The sequence below is a fragment of the Protopterus annectens genome, chromosome 11.part0, assembly GCF_019279795.1.
Source record: "Protopterus annectens isolate FY-2018-M chromosome 11.part0, PAN1.0, whole genome shotgun sequence".
Classification (NCBI taxonomy): Eukaryota; Metazoa; Chordata; order Ceratodontiformes; family Protopteridae; genus Protopterus; species Protopterus annectens.
In genome coordinates, this window is record NC_056745.1 from 219,745,201 (window position 1) to 219,769,565 (window position 24,365).

The 24,365-nt window shown below is 42.3% G+C and overlaps 1 protein-coding gene across 3 annotated transcripts in view; it reads left to right on the forward strand.

Annotated features, from left to right (window-relative positions):
* Positions 1–24,365, forward strand: part of NR2C1 (nuclear receptor subfamily 2 group C member 1) — a 781,592-nt gene that overhangs the window by 455,325 nt on the left and 301,902 nt on the right. For 2 of the 3 annotated variants that reach the window (XM_044087641.1, XM_044087639.1), the window contains 2 exons: positions 7,079–7,226; positions 7,303–7,390. In XM_044087641.1, the coding sequence (XP_043943576.1) occupies positions 7,079–7,226; positions 7,303–7,390 (236 nt within the window). The remainder of the gene's footprint in view (positions 1–7,078; positions 7,227–7,302; positions 7,391–24,365) is intronic. The other variant, XM_044087640.1, reaches the window with a different exon arrangement.

Consider the following 24,365-nt stretch of genomic DNA (forward strand, 5'->3'; position numbering starts at 1 on the left):
CTCTGAGGATGTTTCTTTCTCAGACATCCTTGAAATCCTCAAACAGAGGGGGAACTGGTCTTCCCTTAATCCTTCTGAGGACGAGTCAGTTTACCTGGAGGCGTTTGGTTCTCGACCCTCCACCTCCCGGGTGTCTCCGCCTTTCGACCCCCTTATGGAAGTGGTGGCACGGAAGGCGTGGACGGCCCCGGATTCGGTGGAAAACACCCCACGAAGGCCTTCTAAATTTATTACGGCTCCAGCTGATAGGCAATTTTTAACAAAAGGTGTCTCGGTTGATGCCATGGTGGTGGCTGCAGCCACCAAGAAGGAACTAGCCGATCCTTCAGTACCTATCCATTCTCCTAACAAGGATTCTAGGACTATGGATAGGTATAGTAAGCAGACGTTTTCTTCGGCGACCTTTGCCATGCGGTCGCTGAATTACTTGTGTCACTTCACCCGCCTTCAGAGAGATGTTCTCAAAGAGTTGGGTGAAGTTTTACAGGATCCGTCAGCTGCTGGGTCCCAAGATAAAATCAACTCACAGCTAGGAACCCTAAACTCCATTGTTAACTCCTCCATGCGGCTCATTTCCTATGCAGCCAATGGAGCGAGTAGGGCCGCAGGCACAGGTGTGGCCTTAAGGCGTCACACCTGGATACGGCTTTGTAATTTTGCAGACCCCTTCAAGGCATCCTTCACTAACTCCCCTTTTGATGGTTCAACGTTGTTCGGGCCTCAAGTGAAAGACACCTTGACCAGATGCGAGCAAGATGGCAAGACTCTTTCTGCCGTAGGAGTCCGTTTCTCCACCCCTTCCAGACCATATCCTAAGGGTCAAAAGGGTGGAAAGATGTGGTTCCGCAAATCACAAGGAGTCACGCCTGATGCAAGAGGTCAGTTTACCCCCAGAGGCAGAGGGGGTAACAACAACAGACGCTGCCCAAGAGGCAGAGGGAGTCTGCAGAATCAGGGTAGCAGAGAGTCTCTCTCTGACAAACCCTTCCAACATCCCTGAGGTGTTGCCCGACTGTCCACCTTCGGAGGCAGTCGGGGGAAGATTGTCGCTGTACCCAAAAGCCTGGCTCTCCCTCACTTTAGACAAATGGGTACAGTCGGTTATATCCAAGGGTTACAAAATTCCCTTTATCCAAACCCCAGCTCAACAAAAGGGGACCCTTCCAGACGTTCCACCCAGTCTAAGGGAACAAGCAGTGCTAGAAATATCAAAACTACTAGCAAAAAGAGCCATCCAGCCAGTCCCAGCAGACCAACTAGGATCCGGAGTCTACTCAAAGTTCTTTTTGGTACCAAAAAAAACAGGGGACTGGAGACCGATATTAGATCTCAGCAAAGTAATAAGTTTGTAAAAAGGACAAGATTCCGGATGGTCACGCTACAGTCCATTCTACCCTTTCTGGGCAAGGACAATTGGATGTGCTCCGTGGACCTTCAGGACACGTACTATCACATCAAAATTCACAGGCGCTTCAGAAAGTTTCTCAGCTTTCGGCTGGGGGCCAGTCACTAGCAGTTCAGAGCCCTGCCCTTTGGTCTCTCTACAGCCCCCAGAGTGTTCACCAAATGTATGGCAGCGGTTACGGCTCACCTGAGGTGTCAAGGATTCCAGGTGTTTCCATATCTAGACGACTGGCTCCTCACCACCACCACCAGGCATCGACTTCTTCAGGCCAGAGATTACACCATTCACATACATTCACATTTGGAGAGGGCTAGGAATCTCTATAAATTTCGAAAAGTCTGCCTTGTCACCTTGTCAATCTATTACCTTTATAGGCACCAACTTGGACACCGTGCAGCTCTCAGCAAAGTTAACAGATCAAAGGATCTTAGATATTCAAAACCATGTCCATGTTCTGCTTCAGAGCGACAGAATTCAGGCCAGGTATGTCCTGAAAGTATTGGGGCTCATGGCGGCCGCCATCACACTTCTTCCTCTTGCCCGCCTTTACATGCATCTTCTACAGTGGATGCTTTTCGCCTGGTGGTCTTTCCAACAACTCCCTATGCACCACAAGATCATGATAACTCCAATTTGCAAAAATCATCTGTCTTAGTGGATGTTGTCCCCTCAAGTCCATCAAGGCAGACCCTTTATTCCTCCCTCCCCGGTCGCCACGGTCACATCGGACGCCTCCCTGATTGGGTGGGGGGGCATTTTCAGGGCAGGACAGTCCATGGCACATGGTAACCTTTCGAATGCCACCTGCACATAAATGTCCTGGAGATGAGAGCAGTGCCTTTGACGTTGCAAGCCCTCCACGACTCTCTTCCCCTGGGGACTATTGCAATCCAAACGGACAATATGTCCGTAGTGTGGTATATCAACAAGCAGGGCGGAACCAAGTCCTATCCCCTGTGCCGAGAAGCACTCAGACTTTGGCAATGGGTGATCTCTTCTCAGCAGTTTCTGATAGCAACGCATATCCCCGAAGTCCAACATCATAGCGGACAGGTTGAGCAGAGCTATTCTCATGCCACACGAGTGGTCTCTCAAACAATCTGTGACGGAAGAGATTTTTCAGAAGTGGGGCCTTCCTTGCTGCGATCTTTTTGCTACACCTCAAAACAGCAAATGCCCCGACTTCTTCACCCTCTTCCCCCTTCCAGGCCATCCCTCCAGAGACGCTCTAGTCCACGATTGGCCTCTGGGACTTCTTTACGCCTTTCCACCCCTTCCGTTAATATCACAGGTAATTCAGAAAGCAACCGCCTTGAGACCCAAGATGATTCTCATTGCCCCTTATTGGCCTCGATAGATATGGTTTCCGTTTCTGCATCATTATCTCTTGGAGCAGCCTTAGCATCTGGATCCAGTGCCAGATCTTTTGGCCCATCAGTCGGGGCAGCTGCACCAATCTCTCCATTCTCTCAACCTCACTGCTTGGTTGCTCCACTTCTGTCCCTAGTCAGGCTTCCTATGATTTCAAATCCCGTCCGGGATATCATAGTAGCTTCCCTTAAATCTTCCACCAGAAGGATCTACACTAGTAAATGGCAATGTTTTTCCTTCTGGGCAAAGGCTAGAAATATAGATCCGTTCACTGCTCCAATTCACGCGGTCTTGGATTTCCTAGCTGAAATTTTTCATTCAGGATCTTCATCCTCCACAGTAAAAGTTCAGTTGGCAGCCATTTCAAATTTTCACATAGGCCTGTCGGACTGCAGCATCATGTCCCATAAGCTTTGCAAAGCATTCCTTAGAGGTGTCTTTTTACTAAGACCCCTGATCAAAGATCCTCCACCACAGTGGGATCTAAACTTAGTTTTAACATCCTTGAGTCTACCTCCCTTTGAACCTGCGGCTTCCTGTTCATTGAAATTACTTTCCTGGAAAACACTCTTCCTGGTCGCTGTTACATCTGCTAGGAGAGTATCTAAACTTCATGCCCTCTGCATTCGTCCTCCTTACTTAGTCTTCCACAAAGACAGAGTTTCTCTAAGAATGAACCCCTCTTTCATACCCAAGGTGGCTTCGCAGACAAATTTAAATCAATCAGTTGACCTCCCAGTTTTCTTCCCTAATTATTCGAACAGGGCGGAGCAAAAACTGCACTGTCTGGACGTTCATCGTCAGCTCCGATATTATTTGGACAGAACTAAACAAATCAGGAAATCTGATCAACTCTTTTTATCTTATGCAGAAAATAGGAAAGGCCTTCCAGTATCCAAGGTAACCCTGTCTAGGTGGCTCTCTTCTCTGATCACATATACTTACCAACTCAGAGGTAAAGAATTGCCTTCTAGGCCAAGAGCCCATTCAACCAGAGCACTAGCCACATCAACAGCTTTTCAAGCTAGACTACCAATAGACACTATTTGTGCAGCAGCCACATGGGCTTCTCCTCATACCTTTGTCTCGCATTACAAATTGGACATGGCCTCCAGAAACAGGGCAAATTTTGGTTCCACCGTTCTCAAGAGTCTGTTCCAATGAGCCACCCAGGATGAAGGTGCTAGGGACGCGGTCCCATCCAGCAAGAATGAAGGCGAGATTGACAACTTAACATTGAGAAGTTATGTACCTACCATAACGTTCCATGTTAGTTGTCTTCTCTCGCCTTCTTTCTTGTGTCCCACCCACCATCCCCCTAGCCTGGACAGACCAAGAAGATTTCCCTTTCTTTGAAGGGTCCTGATCTTGCACTTTCAGCCAAATACCTTGTCCTAGGGTAACTACAGCTTAGATAGCGATCCTTTCGGGGTTACACTTTTTCCTCCTCCTCTCCAGTTGGAGGACTATATTGCCTAATGTTGTTTCAGCTACCAAACGAGATCTGGGTAGTTATCGCCTAGCATCATGGGATATAGGGTTGCCTCGAGCCAGTAAAATTAGCTCTCGAGCTTTAGTAAGTGGCCGAGTCGGAGCCGAGGTTCGGCTCCGAACCCATCCAGCAAGAAAGAAGGCGAGAGAAGACAACTAACATGGAATGTTATGGTAGGTACATAACTTCTCATTTTATCCAGTAGCTGTTTTGAAATGAGGCTGAGGTAACATGAGGTTCTCATCTTGACTGTTTGTGGCAGTGTGGGATTGCTCTTTAAGAAAGATAGTTTAACTGTCATATGTAGGCAGTAGGCCAGCTTTATTATTTTGAATAGTAACATTCCTAAGAAAAGGGTATCCTTACTTGGAACTGGAAGGCATTTCTGACTCTTTAAGAGATCACAATAATGTTTGCATGCATCAGCCAATAACACTAGTCTGCATATTTTGTTTATCCTTTAAGTATTTTATGATGGCTAAAAAAGCTAAAAAGGGAGATCATTTCCTAGCTTTGGGAGAAGTACATGTTTTGGTGTAGATGTGCAAGCAGTTGGCGAAAGAAGATGAGAAATCATAGGATCATAGGAGGTTACTAGGCTAATGGTCCTGGGGCCCTTACAAGCTTAGCCAAGAGTTTATCCTCAAAAAAGAAACCGCAGTTAGCACCTGTCGCCCCTGTCACTGAGGGACAAAGATGGAACCCCTGGGGCAAATTTGTGGTTTCCCATCCACTCATCAATGTTGCGTTGAAGAGGGTCAACGAGGTACTCTGACATGTATGGGGAGTCTATTCCAGAGATGGGACAGCCTCTGGGATACAAAACTGTCCCTCCAGCAGGTTTTGTTGATGTTGTATATTAGATTTAGGCCTTTTGAGTGGGTAATACGCGAGGAGTTAGACTTATGGATATGGAGCATCTGTAGTAGGGCAGGGTCCAATATTGCTTGTAGGCGAGACACAAATCACCTGTGAGGAATCTGTACAATATTGAGTAGATTGATAGTGATTTGAGCCTGTCCTCATAGGACAGGTGTTGGAGGCCATGGATTCTCTTTGTGAGGTATTTCTGTGGCCTTTCCAGTTGGTGCAGGTGTTTGGAGAGGTACATACCAAATGGGGCATTGTACGCAATTATAGGCCTGATGTGGGAGGAGTACAGAGAGGTAATAACCTCCTTTTTTCTGGATGTAGTCTCTTTACTTATGAGATGAACCAAGTAAAAGGCTTTCCTGACCACTGCCGCAACATGATGGTCGAATGTGAGATTGTTGTTAACCTGAGTACCCAGGTCTCTCAACACAGGTTGTGTGCTAAGAAGGTTGCTGTTGCTGTGGTAATAAGTAGGGACCATGTTTTTGCTGAATGGTATGATAATACATTTTTTTGCATTTAGCTTAAAGTCATGACTTTGGCACCAGTCATTTGTTGCTAAGACCCTCTTGCAGTATGCTAACATCATTTGGGGAGTCATTGACAGCACCCAACTTACAGTCATCCTCATACTTGGTCAGCCACAGGACCTTTGACTTTGCCTGGACCTCTGAGAAGTAGATGCCAAACAGTAGGGGTCCCATGACTGATTCCTGGGGAACACCACTAGTGACAGGACTGCTGTCAGAGGTGTCGCACCTATTTTGACCTTGTGTGCCCTATTGGTGAGCCAGTTGGCCACCCACCTGACGAGATAGGGATTTACGCCAAGTTGAGTGGGGGGTTGTGTCAAAGGCGTTGGCTAAGTAAAGGTAAGCTGTATGTACTGACTTTCCCTCACCCATGGCCTTGGTGACAATCTTAAAGAAGTCAACCAGGTTCAACAGACAAGATCTGCCCCTGACTAATCCGAATTGGGTGGGGCCAAGTGCTTCTGTAATGTAATCTTAGTTGAGATTTATCTTTGCCAGTTACATTGTCAAAATGGATTGCGAATGTGAAGTAAGGATTCAGAATTAGAGCCAGATATTGTATTTAGTGATATTAGGAATGATGTTTTCCTGGGTGTCTTTAATGAGCAGGGATAGTAGGTTTCTAATTTCTCTCTTGTGAAAAATATGGATCTGCTTGTATTGTCTGTAATTAGTTATATGTGACAGTCTGAAGAAAAGGTGGTATAACAAACAAGCTCTCTATACTGCTTCATTGAATTTGTCAGTATGTGCCACAGCATAGCTGCTTCTCTGCAGCTGATGGATCTGTGCATCTGGTTAATATTTGTCCATATCCACCGTTATTTTACTATCATGATTGCTGTGTAGTTATTAGTTGCATGTGGGTGTTATTTGACTTTAATGTAAAATGGATGGCTTTCACACAATAGCCTTTAGTTTTTAGATTTATGTTTAGCGGAAGTGTTCAGCCTGCTCTGTGTTTTATACAGTGTGCCTTCTACACATTACAAAAATTAAGGACTACTTAGCCAATAATATCAGATTGTCAGATTAATGACTCATGAGCCAAATAATGTGTTTCACGTCTTACATTTAAATTGTGTTGTGTAATAACACAGAACTGTTCAATTTGTGGCAGTATTAGCCTATGCCACAGTTGGCAGTAGTATGTTTGAACTGATGCGTGGGGTATTTGGCAAGGAATTTTAGTACTTTGTCAGCAATTGCTGCTAAAATGTTAAAAGCAGGTAAATAATTTTTTGTTTTCCTCTCCAGATGCTTCTGTTATAGGTAAGTATTGACAGGCATCATTCTTGCCAACCCAGAATCCATTTTTAATGTACTTTTCTCATCTGTAAATTGTTTTTGACTGAAATCAGTAATTTTTAAAGGTACTGTATAGAATCCTATGTGTTCTTGCAGCGGTTCAGTGTGAGAGGAAGCCCATAGAAGTTTCTAGGGAAAAATCATCAAACTGTGCAGCTTCTACAGAAAAGATATACATCAGAAAGGATCTTCGCAGCCCATTAGCAGCCACTCCCACATTTGTAACAGAGAAAGAGGTAGCAAGGTAAGTCCAACATTTTAATTGTGTGGTAATTATTTCTGTACAAGGCAATGAGTTGAAGTTTATTCTTGTTTTTCAGATCACCAGGCTTGCTGGATCCAGCCATGTTGTTGAATATTCAACAGTCTTTGTCAAGGGACTCTACCATGGTAATGACCATTGATAAGGTATACTGTTTGCATACTTGTAGATTGTTTCCTTCAGGTTACAGCACAAGGTGGTTACTGGCTTTCTTTTAACTATTCATGTGAGAGTGTTCAATCTCGCCGTTTGTTTTTACACATGGGTTCGGAGCCGATCCTCGGCTCCGAGTTGGCCGCATAGCAAAGCTCTGCATCTAAGAGAAGCTCGAGACCAGGCTATATCCCACAATCCTCCCTGCCATTACTCAGATCTAGTTTGCCGCTGCAACAGGTCACATCACTACAGAGAGCTCGGACCAGAGATTTGTAATTATAACAGATAAGATAGTCTTTTTTTCTTCTTTTTAGTCTTAAAAAGTTATTATTCTCCTATAGTTTTTTTGTGGATACTTATATTTTATTTACTGTAGTGTGTTTGTGTGTGGTTTATAGTTAGTTTTTTTCTATAGGTTTCCCTTTGGGGCCTACCCTTTTCTAACTATAAATTCCCTTTAAATTTAAACCTTCACTTCCTTTAAGTATGTCTGAGAAAGTAAAGAGTGGTTTCAAAAGGTGTCAGTGTGGACAGAAAATGTCCATCACTGACAACCACACTTCCTGCGTCTACTGTCTTGGCCCTCTCCACTTGCAAGAGGATTGCTCCATAAACTTCAAAAAATCTGTCTTACTGCCCTCACAGCATATTTCATTTATCGGAGCGGACCTAGATACCCGTTTAACATTAGTAAAGCTCCCTCAAGTAAGGGCTTCATCCCTCAAGGAACAGGTTCTTCTTCTGCTGCAATGCAGGAAAGCCCCGGCCAAATTGGTATTGAAAGTTTTGGGTCTCATGGCAGCGTCCCTGATAACGATTCCCATGGGAAGGCTGCACATGAGACTCCTCCAATGGCTACTGTTCACGCAGTGGTCATTCCAACAGTTACCCCTAAAGTACGAGATCCTGATAACAGATTCTTGCAAACGAGACCTCTCATGGTGGGTGTCCAGCCAGGACCTCACTATGGGTCGTCCATTTGTTCTACCAAATACGACAGCCACTATAACCATGGACACTTCCCTGATAGGGTGGGGGGGACTTTTTCAGGGAAGAACAGTCCAAGGGGAATGGTCCAACATCGAGTACAACCTGCACATAAATGTTCTAGAAATGAGGGCGGTGTTCCTGGCGTTGCAACACTTTCAAACCCTCCTACCTCTAGGGACAGTAGCAGTTCAGACAGACAACATGTCTGTAGTCTGATACATAAACAAACAAGGGGGAACCAGATCTTACCCATTATGCAGAGAGGCCATGAGAATTTGGCAATGGGCAGAGTCCACGGATCGCTTTCTGATAGCAACGCACATCCCGGGGTCATCCAACGTCATTGCGGACAGGTTGAGCAGAGCCATCCTGTTACCTCACGAGTGGTCCCTCAAACTACAAGTGGCGGAGAGAATTTTCTGCAAATGGGGCCAGCCTTGCTGCGATCTCTTTGCCTCCCCGATGAATACCAAATGCAGAAGCTATTTTGCCCTTCTACCCCCTCCAGGGGATGTCCCCAGGGACGCACTGATACACGATTGGCCCCCGGGTCTCCTATATGCATTCCCACCTATCCCCTTGATTCCCAGATTTCTCCAGAAAGCCATGAACCTGGAAAGGACAATTATACTCATAGCCCCATTCTGGCCTCGACAGATATGGTTCCCCTTTCTTCGAACCCATCAAACAGAGGAACCTTGGATCCTGGACCCAGTACCAGATCTACTGACACATTCGTCGGGAGTTCTTCACCCGTCTCTTCTATCCCTCAAACTAGCAGCTTGGCTGCTCCACTTCCCGCCTAGCCAGGTCTGATCTTCTTTCTCCGCAGTGCAGCTGCTTTGGTTGCCTCTCATAAGGCTTCCACCACAAAACTTTACAACAGTAAATGGAAACGCTTTGTGTACTGGGCATCTAATCAACACTTGGACCCCTTGGTTGCTCCTTTACATAAAATCCTAGAATTTCTTTCCATCCTTTTCCATGAAGGGGCCTCTACTTCCACATTAAGAGTGCAGTTGGCTGCCATATCCAACTTCCATGTTGGTGAGAATGGTTCTTCTATCATGTCCCACAGGCTTTGTAAAGCTTTTATGAAAGGTTCCTTCCATCTTCGACCTCCTGTCAGAGACCCTTTATTCCCATGGAATTTAAATTTGTTGTTGTCACAACTAATGTTACCACCTTTCGAACCAGCCTCTTCTTGCCCCCTGAAATTTCTGTCTTGGAAGACTCTTTTTCTTGTAGTGGTTACTTCAGCTCGGAGAGTTTCAGAGCTGCAAGCACTGTCTATTAAACCTCCTTACTTAAATTTTCACCCAGATAGAGTTTCTTTACGAACAAATCAGTCCTTCCTTCCTAAGGTATGCTCTGTCATAAATATTAATCAATCCATTGAACTCCCTACTTTCTTCAAAAACCATACCAGCAAGTTGGAATATATGTTGCACAAGTTAGATGTCCACAGGCAACTCAGATTTTATTTAGACAGGACTAAAGACTACAGAAAAACAGATCAATTTTTGTTGCGTTTGCAGATAATGTAAAGGGCATGGCAGTTACTAAACGCACTCTTTCTAAATGGCTTACTGATTGTATAGCCTTTCTGTATTCTAAATCAAATCAGGCCTTACCCACCAAACCAAAAGGCCATTCTACTAGGTCCGTCTCCACTTCCTTGGCTTATGCAGCTCGCCTGCCTTTGGACATGATTTGTGCAGCAGCCACGTGGTCTAAACCACATACTTTCATCACTCATTATAGGGTTGACAAAGCCTCCAAAGACAGGACATCCTTTGGTTCCACTGTGCTCAGGAACGTTCTTCCATGAGTCACTCAGGGTGACGGAGCTAGGGACGCTACCGTGTGTAAAACAACGGCGAGATTGAACACTCTCACATAAAGAAGTTATGTTCTTACCATAACGTTCCATGTGGAGTGTTCATCTCCCCTTTGTTTTTACATTCCCCCCCTTTCCCTCCCTCACGGTTTGGAAGAACAAGTAGGACTAGAGTCTGGTCCACATGTCTTTACCTCTTCCGGGTATCTTTCTTTACCCCTAGTTGGTTGTCAGTGAGATGGTATCTCTAAAATTTTTCCTTTGTAGCAGTATGTAGCCTTAATACCTCAGGGTTATTGTTTTTTTCTGGTTTGCTTGCAAACTAGATCTGAGTAATGGCAGGGAGGATTGTGGGATATAGCTGCAACATACGTGAAAACCAAAAACGAAAAAGACACACAAAATAGCTTCTTCCACTGGAAATTTAATAAACGATCTGGTACCTCGGCAATTCGCCTTCAAAGGATCAGGATTGTGGGATATAGCCTGGTCTCGAGCTTCTCTTAGATGCAGAGCTTTGCTATGCGGCCGACTCGGAGCCGAGGATCGTCTCCGAACCCGTGTGTAAAAACAAAGGCGAGATGAACACTCCACATGGAACGTTATGGTAAGAACATAACTTCTTTTTTTGTCATGCTGATCAATGATAAAAGTGTATGCACATTAAACTTTGATTGAGAAGGAGTTGTGGATTTAAGTTTTCCATTCTGTATTTCATTTTCTCACATTGTATGGTGCTGTTTCATGTAGTTTTGAGATACAGAGCACTCTTGTTAAACCATGCTAACTGGAATAGTGCAGCAGTGGTTTACTGTAACACAGTTTTCAGATCACTGATTGCTAGAAGAACTTAAGAGTTATGGCCTAAGAAAATGCTTAAATCAAAAATAATTTTCTTCTTCTTTTTTCGGCTTTTCCCAGTTAGGGGTCACCACAGCGGATCACCTGTCCGCTCATGATTGGCAGTGGAGTTTTACAGTGTCAAGTTGCCAGCCCGGCGCCCAACCTTCCACAGAAGGCACACACACACACACACACACACACACACACACACACACACACACACACACACACACACACACACACACACACACACACACACATGCTCATAACTACGGCCAATTTAGAGTGTTCAATCCACCTGCAGCATGTCTTTGGGATGTGGGAGGAAACCGGAGCACCTGGAGGAAACCCTCGCGACCATCCCAAAATGCCCCAGTTTACACACACACACACACACACACACACACACACACACACACACACACACACACACACACACACACCAAATTATTTTATGCTTAAAAACTCCACCCTTTTATTACACTATGACTTACCTTGCAAAATAAAATCTGAAAAAAAAATAGGAGCACCCAGTGGACTGACAGTAATTGGCAATAGTCACCAAATAACATGTAGTGTTACAGATAGTTTCATAGTTTAGTACTAGGCTATCTGCCCTGGGGCATTTGTAAGCCTAGCCATAGTGATGTGGCTTTCACCACCCCATGAAATGGTACAAAATTGTACAGAATAGATTTAGAATACTGTGCCTCTGTCTAGTAGTGACACATTGAAGGTCCCCTTATATAATAGAATTAGTTTACTGTGCCCCTGTCTAGTAGTGACACAGATGTGACCCCTGGGGTAAACTTACGATCTCCCATCCACTCATCAACATTTCTCTTGAAGTGAGTTAGTGAGGGGCTTTGCCTATCATGAACTGGGATTCTGTTCCAGAGCATGGGAAGCCTCTGGGTTATGAATCTATTCCTCCAGCATGTCCTATTCATACTTGTGCCGAGGTTTAAGTCTTTAGCTCTTGTGGTTCTGACGGATTTGGATTTTTTGAGGTGGAGCATGTCCATCAGTTCCTGATTGGACATGGCCTTGTACGTCAGGCACAGATCACCTATGAGCAGGCGGTATGCTACTGAATAGAGCTGGAGTTTCTTTAGTCTGGCAGAATAAGACATATGTTAGAGACCCTTGATCCTCTTGGTGAGGTACTTTTGTGGTCTCTCCAGCTGTTGCAAATGCGGGGTGAGGTACATACCAAATGGGGCATTGTACTCAATCATGGGTCTGATGAGGGAGGAGTATAGGGGTACAATGACATCCTTGGATCTGGATGTGAATCCCTTCATGACAAGGTGTGCAAGGTAGAATGTCTTTCTAACCACTTTGGCAACGTGGGTGTCAAATGAGAGGTCACTGTCGACTTGGGTCCCTGGGTCTCTGATTACTTTTTCCGTACTCAGTGGGTTGCTGTCTATGTGATAATTTGTGGGTACTTTGTTTTTCCCAAAGGGGATGACTATACATTTTTTGGCATTTAGTTTAAGGCCATGACTCCGGCACCAGTTGTCCGTTTCTGTGAGGCCTTTTTGTAGGATGTATATGTCCGCTGGTGTATCGACTATGGCGCCTAGTTTGCAGTCATCTGCGAACTTTGTCAGCCACAACCCTCCCATGTTTGCTTTAACGTCTGAGAAATAAATGCCGAACAAGAGGGGTCCCAGGACAGATCCCTGTGGGATACCACTTGTGACTGGCTTTGAGTCTGACATTGCTCCAGTGATTTTAACTTTATGGGTTCTGTCCTTTAGCCAGTTTGCAACCCATCTAGTGACATAAGGGTTTACCTTTAAGCTGTTGAGCTTATCTATGATGCCTGAGTGGGGTATTGTGTCGAAGGCCTTAGCCAAGTCCAGGTAGGCTGTATGGACTGCTTTGCTCTCATCAATGACTCTAGTGTCTGTTTTGAAAAAGTCAACCAAGTTCAAAAGGCAGGATCTGCCCTTTACAAAGCTGAACTGGGTGGGATCAAGTGTCTGTAGGTCCCCAATGTCTCTGCTTATGAGTTCCATAATGATTCTTTCCATAGCTTTGCAGACCAGGCTGGTTAAGCTTATGGGGTGGTAGTTCCCAGGGTCTGTAGAGGTACCCCCTTTGTGGAGTGGGACCACTGTTGCTGTACGCCAGTGTTCAGGTACATATCCTGTAGTAAGGCTAAGGTTAAATAGCATTTTTATGTGCGGGTTTAGCTTCTCTTGGAGTTCACGTAGCACGCAACCCGGGATACCGTCAGGTCCCATTGATGCTGTGTTTTAGCTTTGCTGAGGGCGGCTCTCACCTGGACATCTGAGATGACAGGGAGATTACATTCAGCTGGGATAAGTATTTCTTCTTTTGGGGGTGAGGGAGGGGAGAAATTTGCACTGAACCTGTCAGCCAGAATGTTGGCAATATCTGTGGGCTCAGTGTATTTTTTGTTGTTGTGAACTAACTCTGAGCATATCTGAGGGTTTCCGCCCAGGTTTCTAACATAGCTGAAGAAGGCTTTGTGGTTATCTTTAGTGTCCTTAGCGATTTTTCTCTCAAAGTTGTCCTTGGATGTTTTTATGAGAGAACGTAGTTTTCTGCTAGTGTTGATCAGAGATGTCTTCCCTTTATGGGATTTTGCTCTGTTGTGCAGTAGCTTCCTTCTTTTGTTATACAATTTGTTAATGGCTGAGGTCCACCAGACAGGACGCTTGCCTTTGGTGGAGAGGGTCTTGGATTTATTTGGGATTGCATGATCCATGCATTCTTGGAGATGTCCATAGAAAGCATTTGTGAAGGATTCAGCATTGTGGGATGTGATATCCACTGGCCCAGTGGGCTTAAAGGATACCATCTCAGTCTTAAGAAGAGTGAAGTCTGCTTTTGAGAAGTTTTTCACTGTGGTCTTTTGTGCGTGGGTGGAGGTGGGATATGTATATCCAGGGTGATTAGTTTGTGGTCAGATCTCACTAGTGAGGGTATACCTCGGTGTGGAGCATTTTGTCCCCATGTTTGTGATGATCAGGTCTAGTATATTATCTCCCCTAGTGGGAGAGGTGACTAGTTGTTCCAGTGCATTTGAATTTATGAATTCCAGGAACCTTTGGGCTAGGGTGTTAGGGCTAGAATAATGTGCCCAATCTATGTTAGGGTAGTTGAAGTCTCCCAGTATGATGGTATTTTGTGATACATTCATATCCTCCAATGTCTTCAGGAAGGCTGAGTGGGGTTCCTGAGATTGGGAGGGTGGTCTGTAACATGCTACCAGTTGTATAGCAGTTTTGCCTATGGTTAGTTGCACCTGTATGGTCTCCGATGCTTCATGTGTTGCTACTAACCTGGAGGTGTGGGTGTCCTTGATGAATATGGACACTCCCCTCCTTTGTGGTTCGCCCGGTTTTGGGTCCAAAAGCATGATACGAGGTATAGCCTGGTAGTGCTGGGGTGCTCTCAGGAGCCTTGAACCAGGTTTCAGTTACTGCACAGACGTCGATGTTCTCCATACTGAGGAGTGCATCGAGAGCCTGCATCTTGAGATTTAGACTTCTGGCGTTGAGCAGCATTACCCTTAGTTTTTTCCATTTTGTTTTGTAAGGAGGTGAGTTTGTCTTTTGTGCCTTGCCTAAAAAGGCACTATGGGGTGGCAAGAGCCTTAGCCAATATCCGAAGCCCAGTGGTGACAGGTGCAAGCCGTCCCTTGCGCAGCGTGGCTTGCCCAACATGTCATCCCAAGCAGACAGACATTGGATCCCCTTAGAATGACACCAGTACTTGAGCCAATTATTAAAGCTGATCATCTTGTCTTTGTATTGTGGCATCATTCTTGGTGAGGGCAAGATGCTGCTCAGGGTCAGGGTCATACCAGCCTGGGCTACATAATCAGAGAGCTCCTCTATGTCTCTTTTCATGTAGTCCATGGAGGTGCCTCAGGTCATTCACGCCAGCATGGACAATGACGGAGTCATATTTGTACTTGCTTTGGAGTGACCTGAGTGCGTGTGTTATGTGGCGGATCCTAGCTCCCGATAGGCATCTCACAGTCACCCTCTCCTTGTTCAGCCTGGTAAGCGGAACATCAGTGTGTCTGACTATAGAGTCACCTATTACTAGTGTATCAGGCATGGTGTTTGGCCTTAAGGGCTGTGATTGATTGACACACTGATTTATTGAAGTATGTGTTGCATGTGTTTTGTTTTGAGGTGGTGGATTTTTGGATGTCTGCTTTGGGAGCCTCTGTTGTTTTGGTAAGTTTTTTATTAGAGCCTCCGAGTATGTCTTTGTGTTTTTATGTGTTTGGTTTGCAGTTGTGGTAGGTCTATGTGGGACTGGGTTTGTTGTGTGTGTGGTTACCATCTCCTCCTGTCTGGTCATGCCAGCCCTGAGTTGAGAGAGTTCAGCCTACAGTTTGGCTATATAGTTGCATCTCTCACATGTATTTGTGTTTGTTGGGAGGAGGAGAGGGTTGTCTGTGTACATGAGACAATTGTAGCATTGTCTCAAGATACTCAGATTAACCAGCTGAACTGGAGAGGACGCCAGTAATCTACCACTCGACATGCTAGAACAGTATAAGGGAGTGCTGTCCCTTTAAGGGAAGTGGATATTTACAGGGGTGGTAGGTGGATGTAGTGCTTACTTAGTATGAGAGTGCTTACTTAGTAGAGAAGTTTTGAGAACAAGTGCTAGGCTCATAATATAGCGAGTAAGTAGTCTGATTATGCTAAGAGTAGAGCTTCCTTAAGGGAAAATTTGAAGAGCAGACTTGGTGGAGCCAGAAGAAGTTTAACCGGCGCTGCGCTATGCGCACAATATCGCAAAGCCGTGCAAACGCGGATTTTAAACAGGGAACTTCAAAAGAGCTAGAAATGGTCCAAAACAACCAATTATTACAGCTCTTGTGCTGAGGTCACTTCCTACAGGGACAGGTAGGCTGCTCAAGGCTCCCCACTCCCACTGGTGAGCAAAGAAACTTCCTTCTATCCAAGTAAGGTAATGGACAACACAGGAACTACACCACAGCCCAGAATACAGCAAAGCCTGTAAACTGGTCTAAACTAGTCGAGGAGAGGTGGGAAAACAAGGATTATTTTTTTGTTTTTGTTTTTAGATAGAAAACACACAGAAAATGCAGAAACAGTAATAAATCAGTTACACAGGCTAGCACACTTTAGTGGGCAGCCTCAACAGTTAAATTAAACAAACAAACAAACAAACTTTCGACCAATTTCGACTAAAATGTAACTTTAAGTGCAGATATTAAATAATGCAGCAAACAGCTAAAAAACAGTTTAAGCTTATTTAGGGTAAGCTAGAGAAGGTATTTCAAGTAAAAAAAACAGCAAAGATACTTAAATCAAGAAAGATGACAGTCGCTATACTTGCAAGGGATACTGCCATTGTAACGTAGAAATCAGTATATATTTTTCTCATTCTTGGTACGCCAAGCAGTAAAAAAAAAAAGTAAAATAAAATATGATTTGATGTCAGCAGCTGGAAACAATCATATTCTGCCACCTAAAGGAATGCCATTCTTAAAAAAATTCTTGTTATTTCTTTAAATTTTATCTGTAGTTACAGCATTAATAAATGAGCTGTATTGGATTTTATTGTTTTTATTTATTAGTATAAAACTCGTACTGTTCTAGATGACATAATCTCAGGCCTGCATGGTTTAATCACACATGCTCCAATGAGTGTTCTTTTTCCATACTTCATTTTGTGACAACAGAGAAACTTCCGATTTTGCTCTTATAACAAAAACTCACAAAAGTTTTAAATACCGAAGATGTAGTTTGAGTCCTTAATTTTAATTTTTTTATTGCTGTTTATTGAAGTTATTTAGCCCAAAGATTTTATTGGAAGTTACAGGTTGTGCTGTGATGTGTGTGTATGTGTATGTGAGTGCGTGCATGCATGTTTGCAGTAGTGTAGCAAGGGTGGGGTGAAGTGGGCAACTTCCCTAGGCACAAGGTATTAGGGGGCATAATCAAGAGTTCTCCATTTTAATCTGTCTTTCTGTACTGAAATGCTGGTACAGAAAAGCACTTCAGTTTGCAGTAACAAAACATTTTTTCACTCTTCAGTTGAAGAGCTGATGGGGCATGTATCTGTACTTTTATTTATTTATTTATGTTATTATTTTATTTTAATTTTTTTTGCTCCTCACATGAAGGACTGAGGGGGCATGGATTTGGCTGCTATAAGAAACTGATTGGTGCAAAAGTGCTAGTTGGCTTTCTACAGTAAAAGCTGAAGTCCTTTTTTTGCTCTTCACTTGAAGAGCTAAGGTGCTGGGGCAGCACTTCAGGGACTGGCACTGTGGCTGTGTGTGTGTGTGTGTGTGTGTGTGTGTGTGTGTGTGTGTGTGTGTGTGTGTGTGATTTAGAAAGGCTTAGTGTGAGGGGGAAGCCTTAACATGTCCATTTTCCTCCTTGCTGCAAACATTTCTGATTCATACACTGCCGTACCACTAAGATTTTCCATTAGTGGGAGCCTTATTGTAGAGGCTAGTCTGTCTAGTAAAGCTGCAGCTAATTAGCTATTTGCTTTTCCCCAGAAATGCCAGTGGATCCTAATTTACACTGCTGAACAATGCAGAGAATCACTCAGCTATGTAAAATCTCACAGTCAGAAGATAGTGGTCACCCATCAGTTGCAGTACAGGTAAGTTCAGTGAAGTTGTGGAGGTGGGAGTTGTTAGAGTGTGTGTGTGTGTGTGTGTGTGTGTGTGTGTGTGTGTGTGTGTGTGTGTGTGTGTGTGTGTGTAGAGGCATGAATGAAGCTGCATGAATGTGTGTGTGTGTGTGTGTGTGTGTTTGTGTGTGTGTGTGTGTAAAGGCATGAATGAAGCTGCATGAATGTGTGTGTGTGTGCGTGTGTGTGCGTGTGTGTGTGTGTGTGTGTGTGTGTGTGTGTGTGTGTGTGTGTGTGTGTGTGTCGGTCTCTGCCTGTGTAGATGCCCAAGAGGGGGTTAGGTAGGGAATCAAGAATCTGGATGTCTTTGTCTTTTGGAGTATGTGTGTAGGTGAATGGGTAACAGTTTCATTGAATGTGATCAACTGTGGGAGGGGGACTTATTTTGTTGATGGGTGGATATATATGGGTATGTCTGGGTGTATATGTGCATGTGTGTGTGTGTGTGAGCGCACGCACATGGGTGGGTGTCTGAGTGTGTGTGTATGTGTGTAGGTTAGTGTCTTTGTTGTAATGATGCATGGTACCACAGGAGAACATTACCACTGTCAGGGATGACTCTGCCAGTGTTATCTAAGATGTAATTCAGAGACATACAAATGAGATGATAATGATGTCTTTCTCATTGCAGCTGTAACGGTCTCAGAGTCATATTTTCTCACCATTGTAGAAAATGACCTACTTGTAGTAGGCAGTTACTGTAATGAGTGGTGAGGCTTTTTCTGAATTCCAGTGTGTGTGTGTGTGTGTCTGTGTGATAGGAAATAAAAAGAAGGTGAATATGGGGTAGTAGCGAAAACCACAGCAGGAAACGGATCGGAACCAACGTTTCTTTAGTAATCCAATTTTATTCAAATAGAGCCAGTAAAACAAAAGGTTTCAATGGAGCCAATAAAAAACAAGTATTACAGTTCTGTTCTTCACTCAAAAACGTAAACCACAAAAGAATAATTCCAGTAGATCAAGCGCTGGCCTGGCTTCTCGGCTTTTTCAAGATAATTTTACTATGCAACCTATATGCTTATATACCCCTTGGTTGATTAATTAATTGTATAATTATTCCATTAGGACTTTTCCAAGTGTTTCTATGTTTAAAGCTGTATTCCCTTCATAGGAATAAAAAGTGTTGAAAATATTAAAAAATTATTAAAAGCTGTCCTTTTTGCAACGTGTTTTATATTCTTTAGCTCCCACCACTTATTGTAAAGTACTTTGTTAGTCCGGACTGTTTATATTTATGTATGTGGTGTTTTTCAAAACGAGCTGCTTTTTTACAATAAGATGGATTTCTTTTCTTCTTTTGTATTATGCTCATTACATTTAGGTGGAAAGCCATACTTATAGGGATTAGTCATAAGTAATGTTTGTCATCTCTTAACATTTGGTTTTATTGATTTGATCACTGATACATTGGCATTTTATGGATCATGTACTGCGGTTTTTTGTTGTTTATTAAGATTATTACATTAACCTTCACTGAAAATATATGAGGAATTAGTGGAGAATGAGTTCAGAAAGCTGAATAGACAAAGTAAATACAAAGAATCTAGCAATTTCCCAGATGAATACAACAAGCTGCTAACATTCTTAAAAAAAGAGAAAATAAGGGTGATGAAAGGGTAGTACTTATGTATCAACAAGTTTATGAAACTTACATCCATAACATGTTACATGACACAGAACAATACACACAAATCTCTATAAATGAAAGGAATATAGCAATAAACAAACAACTCTTTAATTACCTCTTTGTACAAAACCACTGACCCCATAATCTTTGAAATACCAAGTCCACAAAGGCCTACAACCTTTGAGCCAAGGGCATTACTGAGCCATTAGGAAAATACATTGACAGTATGACCAAAATGTATAACATCATTAGAATGTATTTGCAAAGATTCATGGGAATTTTGAATAAAAAATTTTTGGAGAAACACGGTTTATGATTACCATTGATATTATTGATTTATTCCCAAGCATATAGGACTTGATTGGTTTAATGAGATGTGATATTATTAAGTTAATAGTAGAAAATTATTTTAAATAACAACTTTATAATTTTTAATGGAGACAAGGGTGTGGCCATAACCTTGTCCTACACCATTGGGAACTGGAACACATCTTTGTATCAAATTAGGCCAATTAATTCTAATCAATTACATTACTTGGACATTAATTAATGAAAAACAACGAACTAATAACTTTGAAATCTAGTATCTGTAGAAAGAGTACTTATTCAAACATGTTTTTTACACTTTGACAGTGTCACTTTTTTCCAAAAAAAAAAATAGCATCCTTAAAGGCCAATATTAGAGCATCAAATTTTTGTAATACAGACAACTTATTTCAAGTTGAAATAAAATATTTTTTTCTCTTTTCTAGAAAAAAAAATTTTATTTAATATTTTTAATTTTAATAATTGAAAATTCATGAAAAGAAAAATGAAAAATAAATGCTTTGCCCAAATTAATGAACAAATGAAACAAAAAATTGAAACCAAAAAAAAAAAAAAACAAAATAAAAATATAAAAACAAGCATTATAATATAACAGTGACAAGAAAATAGAAAAAAATATCATGGTTGTCAAAAAAATATTGTAAAAAAAAATAACTTAGAAATTAATAAAATGATTCAGAAAGAAAAAAAGAAAAGAAGAAGAAATAATAACCTTAAAAATCTCTTTGAAAAAAAAACAAGCAACACAAGCAACAACAAAAAAAATAATAGGGCACCTACTTATATTTAAAATCAAGAAGTATGGATTATATGCCCTAGGACATTACAATTGTAATTCAAAGGGCATAATATACTTAGAATATGCCAGCGTTTTTTATTTTTTTTTTAGGGAAAAACAGAACGAGCGTTAAAAAGAGTATATACATTAAAATGATATCAGAGGGGAGACTGGGAAAACATCCCTGAATATAGGGAATTAGTATGGCAATTAAATTAAATGCTGCAAAACACCAGGGTTAAATGAGCATGTTAGTATAATAAAGCAATAATGAATTAGAAACTTAAGCATAGATACTAGGGAGAACAGGTTTTAAAATAATTTTATAATTTTTAAAACTTTTGACTGTTTATATACATGTAATAATATATTGTACAATTAATTATTTATTTATTAAAGGTAATAAGTTATTTATTTATCCAATGATTAATAAAATTTTATGAATTGTATATTTTTATAGTTATTTATAACAATTATAGTAGATTAATTTATGGTGTACAAATTAACACCTTAAAACAAAAACATATATAAATTCTTTTAATGTAGAAAATAAAAATTAACAACAATAACAGTATTAATGTAATAATCTTAATAAACAACAAAAAACCGCAGTACATGATCCATAAAATGCCAATGTATCAGCGATCAAATCAATAAAACCAAATGTTAAGAGATGACAAACACTACTTATGACTAATCCCTATAAGTATGGCTTTCCACCTAAATGAGCATAATACAAAAGAAGAAAAGAAATCCATCTTATTGTAAAAAAGCAGCTCGTTTTGAAAAACACCACATACATAAATATAAACAGTCCGGACTAACAAAGTACTTTACAATAAGTGGTGGGAGCTAAAGAATATAAAACACATTGCAAAAAGGACAGCTTTTAATAATTTTTTAATATTTTCAACACTTTTTATTCCTATGAAGGGAATACAGCTTTAAACATAGAAACACTTGGAAAAGTCCTAATGGAATAATTATGCAATTAATTAATCAACCAAGGGGTATATAAGCATATAGGTTGCATAGTAAAATTATCTTGAAAAAGCCGGAGAGAGAAGAGCGCGGCGCGATCTACTGGAATTATTCTTTTGTGGTTTAAGAACAGAACTGTAATACTTGTTTACTGGCTCTATTTGAATAAAATTGGATTACTAAAGAAACGTTGGTTCTGATCCGTTTCCTGCTGTGGTTTTCGCTACAAACCTTGAGGTTGTCCTGCATTGTTCTTGTTTGCTTATGAATATGGGGTAGAAAACAGTTAATATTACATGCATGTCATAAAAATGCAGTGTACCATGGTTGCTATAACAACTGATCTGATGTTATCATTTTCATTCATTCCTCAACTGATGGATATCAGATCCAACCTTGGATTAAGCTCAAGACACTTACCAGATTCAGAGATCCAATTCCTAAGCTTCTCCCTTTACCCATAATGCCCTGTCATCCTAGCGAGTCCACTTCTAATTACGGAAATACCAATCTCACTAGATCGAGATAACAACACTGAGCCTTCACTTAAATGAATGTTCACACCACCGGAATTTTAAACAGGGAAAAGAGGCATTTGGCCAACATGGGGAAATTTGCCTTTTTCCCTACTGTAGTGCTATATTGGAGTTGGTATATATATTTGGGGGGGTGTGGGGAGTGAAGTGTCCCCCGGGTGCTTTTGACATACCTTGGTGTTTTTGTTGTTGAATGTTGGCCATGTGCCTCCTCCTTTCCCTGTTTAAAATTCCGGTGATGTTAACATTCGTTTAAGTGAAAATTCTGTGTCATCATCCCGATCTAGTGAGATTCGGGTAAGTGGTGTTTTGGTAATTAGAAGTAGACCCCATCCTAGCATATCCCAAATTTCGTTTGCCACCATATTGGTCAGAAGCAGATCTTCTGCTCTCAAGCTTCAGGATGCAAATTGGCTTCTTTCATCAAGTGTCATTAGTTTTTTTTTTCTAATTTATTCAGATGATCTTTATCACCCGTCCTTCCTTAACCTTTTCTTGTAGTTTTTTGATAGCTTTGCATTAGTCCCTTTTCTTTTAAATCTTCCTACCCGTTAAAGAGTAATCTTTTAAGTACCATTGTTGGTACCCTTTCTTCTTCTCCAGCTTCCTCTTCCTACCCTATACAGGGTATTTTCAGTACCATTGTTGGTACCTTAACCTTTCTGTTTATTTAAAAAAAGTTACTTTGCTTTTCTCTTTGTCAGCAAGATGTATGGCCTATGGGATTCAAAAAATGCACTTTTGTGGGCATAAGATCCCCAGTTCTGATGTCCATAAGGAGTGAGGTTACTGCCTGGCATTCCTTATTTGGAAACTCAAAGCCCTATTTGTGTGGGGATTTAATTCTAGGGCATTGAGTGATAGATGAAATAAACTAGGTTTTAGGAGTCTGTTGCCTTCTTCCTTGTCTGCTGGGGCTCAACCCCCCCCCATAAGAAGTTTGATAAAGGGAAGCCTGTCTCAGCACCGAAGGAGAAATACTCCAGGAAGCGATCCCCTGATCGTTCTCCTGTATTGGCTCTGACAGTTGAGCCACCGAACAAAATATCAAAAGAGTCAGGTCCGACCACCTCCTTGGATCTTAGTCATTCCAGACCCATTCTCCATGCTTCACCACTGAGATGCTATCTGCTCTGCTTCATCCCCCTTTTCTACAGGAAACTCTGAGGAGACTCTCCAGACCACCTTCAACCAGCTCCGCACTTGGTCCTTCAATCTGAAGCAGAGATGGATAGAATGATGAAGAAGTTCCTCAGACCTCAGATCAAGATGGGATGATCCCAATTCCATCTCCCATCGGACCCATGAGCCTGCTCTCCACCCAGTTTCAAGTGATATTTCCTTCTCCGATTTGACTTGTGGATTCTGGGCCCTTATATCTGAGATCTTCGAGAGTGTCCTCGTCTGATCCAAAGACAGGTTGTTCTTCGACTCCAACCATGTTCCTGAGTCACCTGGTACCTACTGTTTTGGAGCAGGACAGCTCTTGAAGTCAAAGTGTTGGTACTTGCTCCTGGGGGGGGGGGGTTAACTCTGAAGCTGTTGGAGCCATCCCTGCCCCTTGAAGCGTCAACATTGGACAGCTCTGGTCCAACTTACTCCTTCAGACAGAAATCTGTGGGGATTCAGGGCAAGTCAACATAGGTTGCTTCAGCTTTGGTGTGTCTGGCTGTTGTTTCCCCTGGAGCTTCTGCCTTTGAGGTAGTGGAGAGGGTCTTCTCTTTACTGAGAGTGATGACATCCTTAGCCCCCTTGGATCCCACTTGTGTTCCACCATTGAATTTGAGCTCTGAGCCTCTCAGGTCTGTACCACCAGCCAACCCAATCAAGATTTCAGATGTTCTTCGTGTTTCACTGTTGCAGTCATTACATTTGGGTAATCTGCTGGCAGGTTGCCCTCATTCGGTCTGAAGTCTTGGGTCCTGCGTCAGTTGCTGTCTCCTCTTCCATGACGTCAGGTCGTCAGGGGTATAAAACATGCAGCCGACGCCATTTTCTTCAGTCTTTCTTGCCGTGCGGTGCCCGAAGCAGAAGCATTTCGCAAGTGCCGGTCGGCCGACTACTGAAATATTTGCGTTTGAGTTTCAGAACCAAAGTCTTCAATAAAGCTAAGTACCCCGTTGGGGAAACTTTTTTCTTGCTTTTTACCGATGTCAGAAAAAGTTAATAATTGTATTACTTGTGGGAAGCAAATACCTCATAAGGATTTCCATTTATACTGTATTCCTTGCCTAGGCCCTGATCACAACGTGCCTGGCTGTCGGTTTTGTGCTAGATTTAACCAACGCACTATTAAGCATCGGTATATTTTTGCATCTAAGTATTTTGGAAACAGATTTAACTACCCAGAGATTTCGTCGAATAG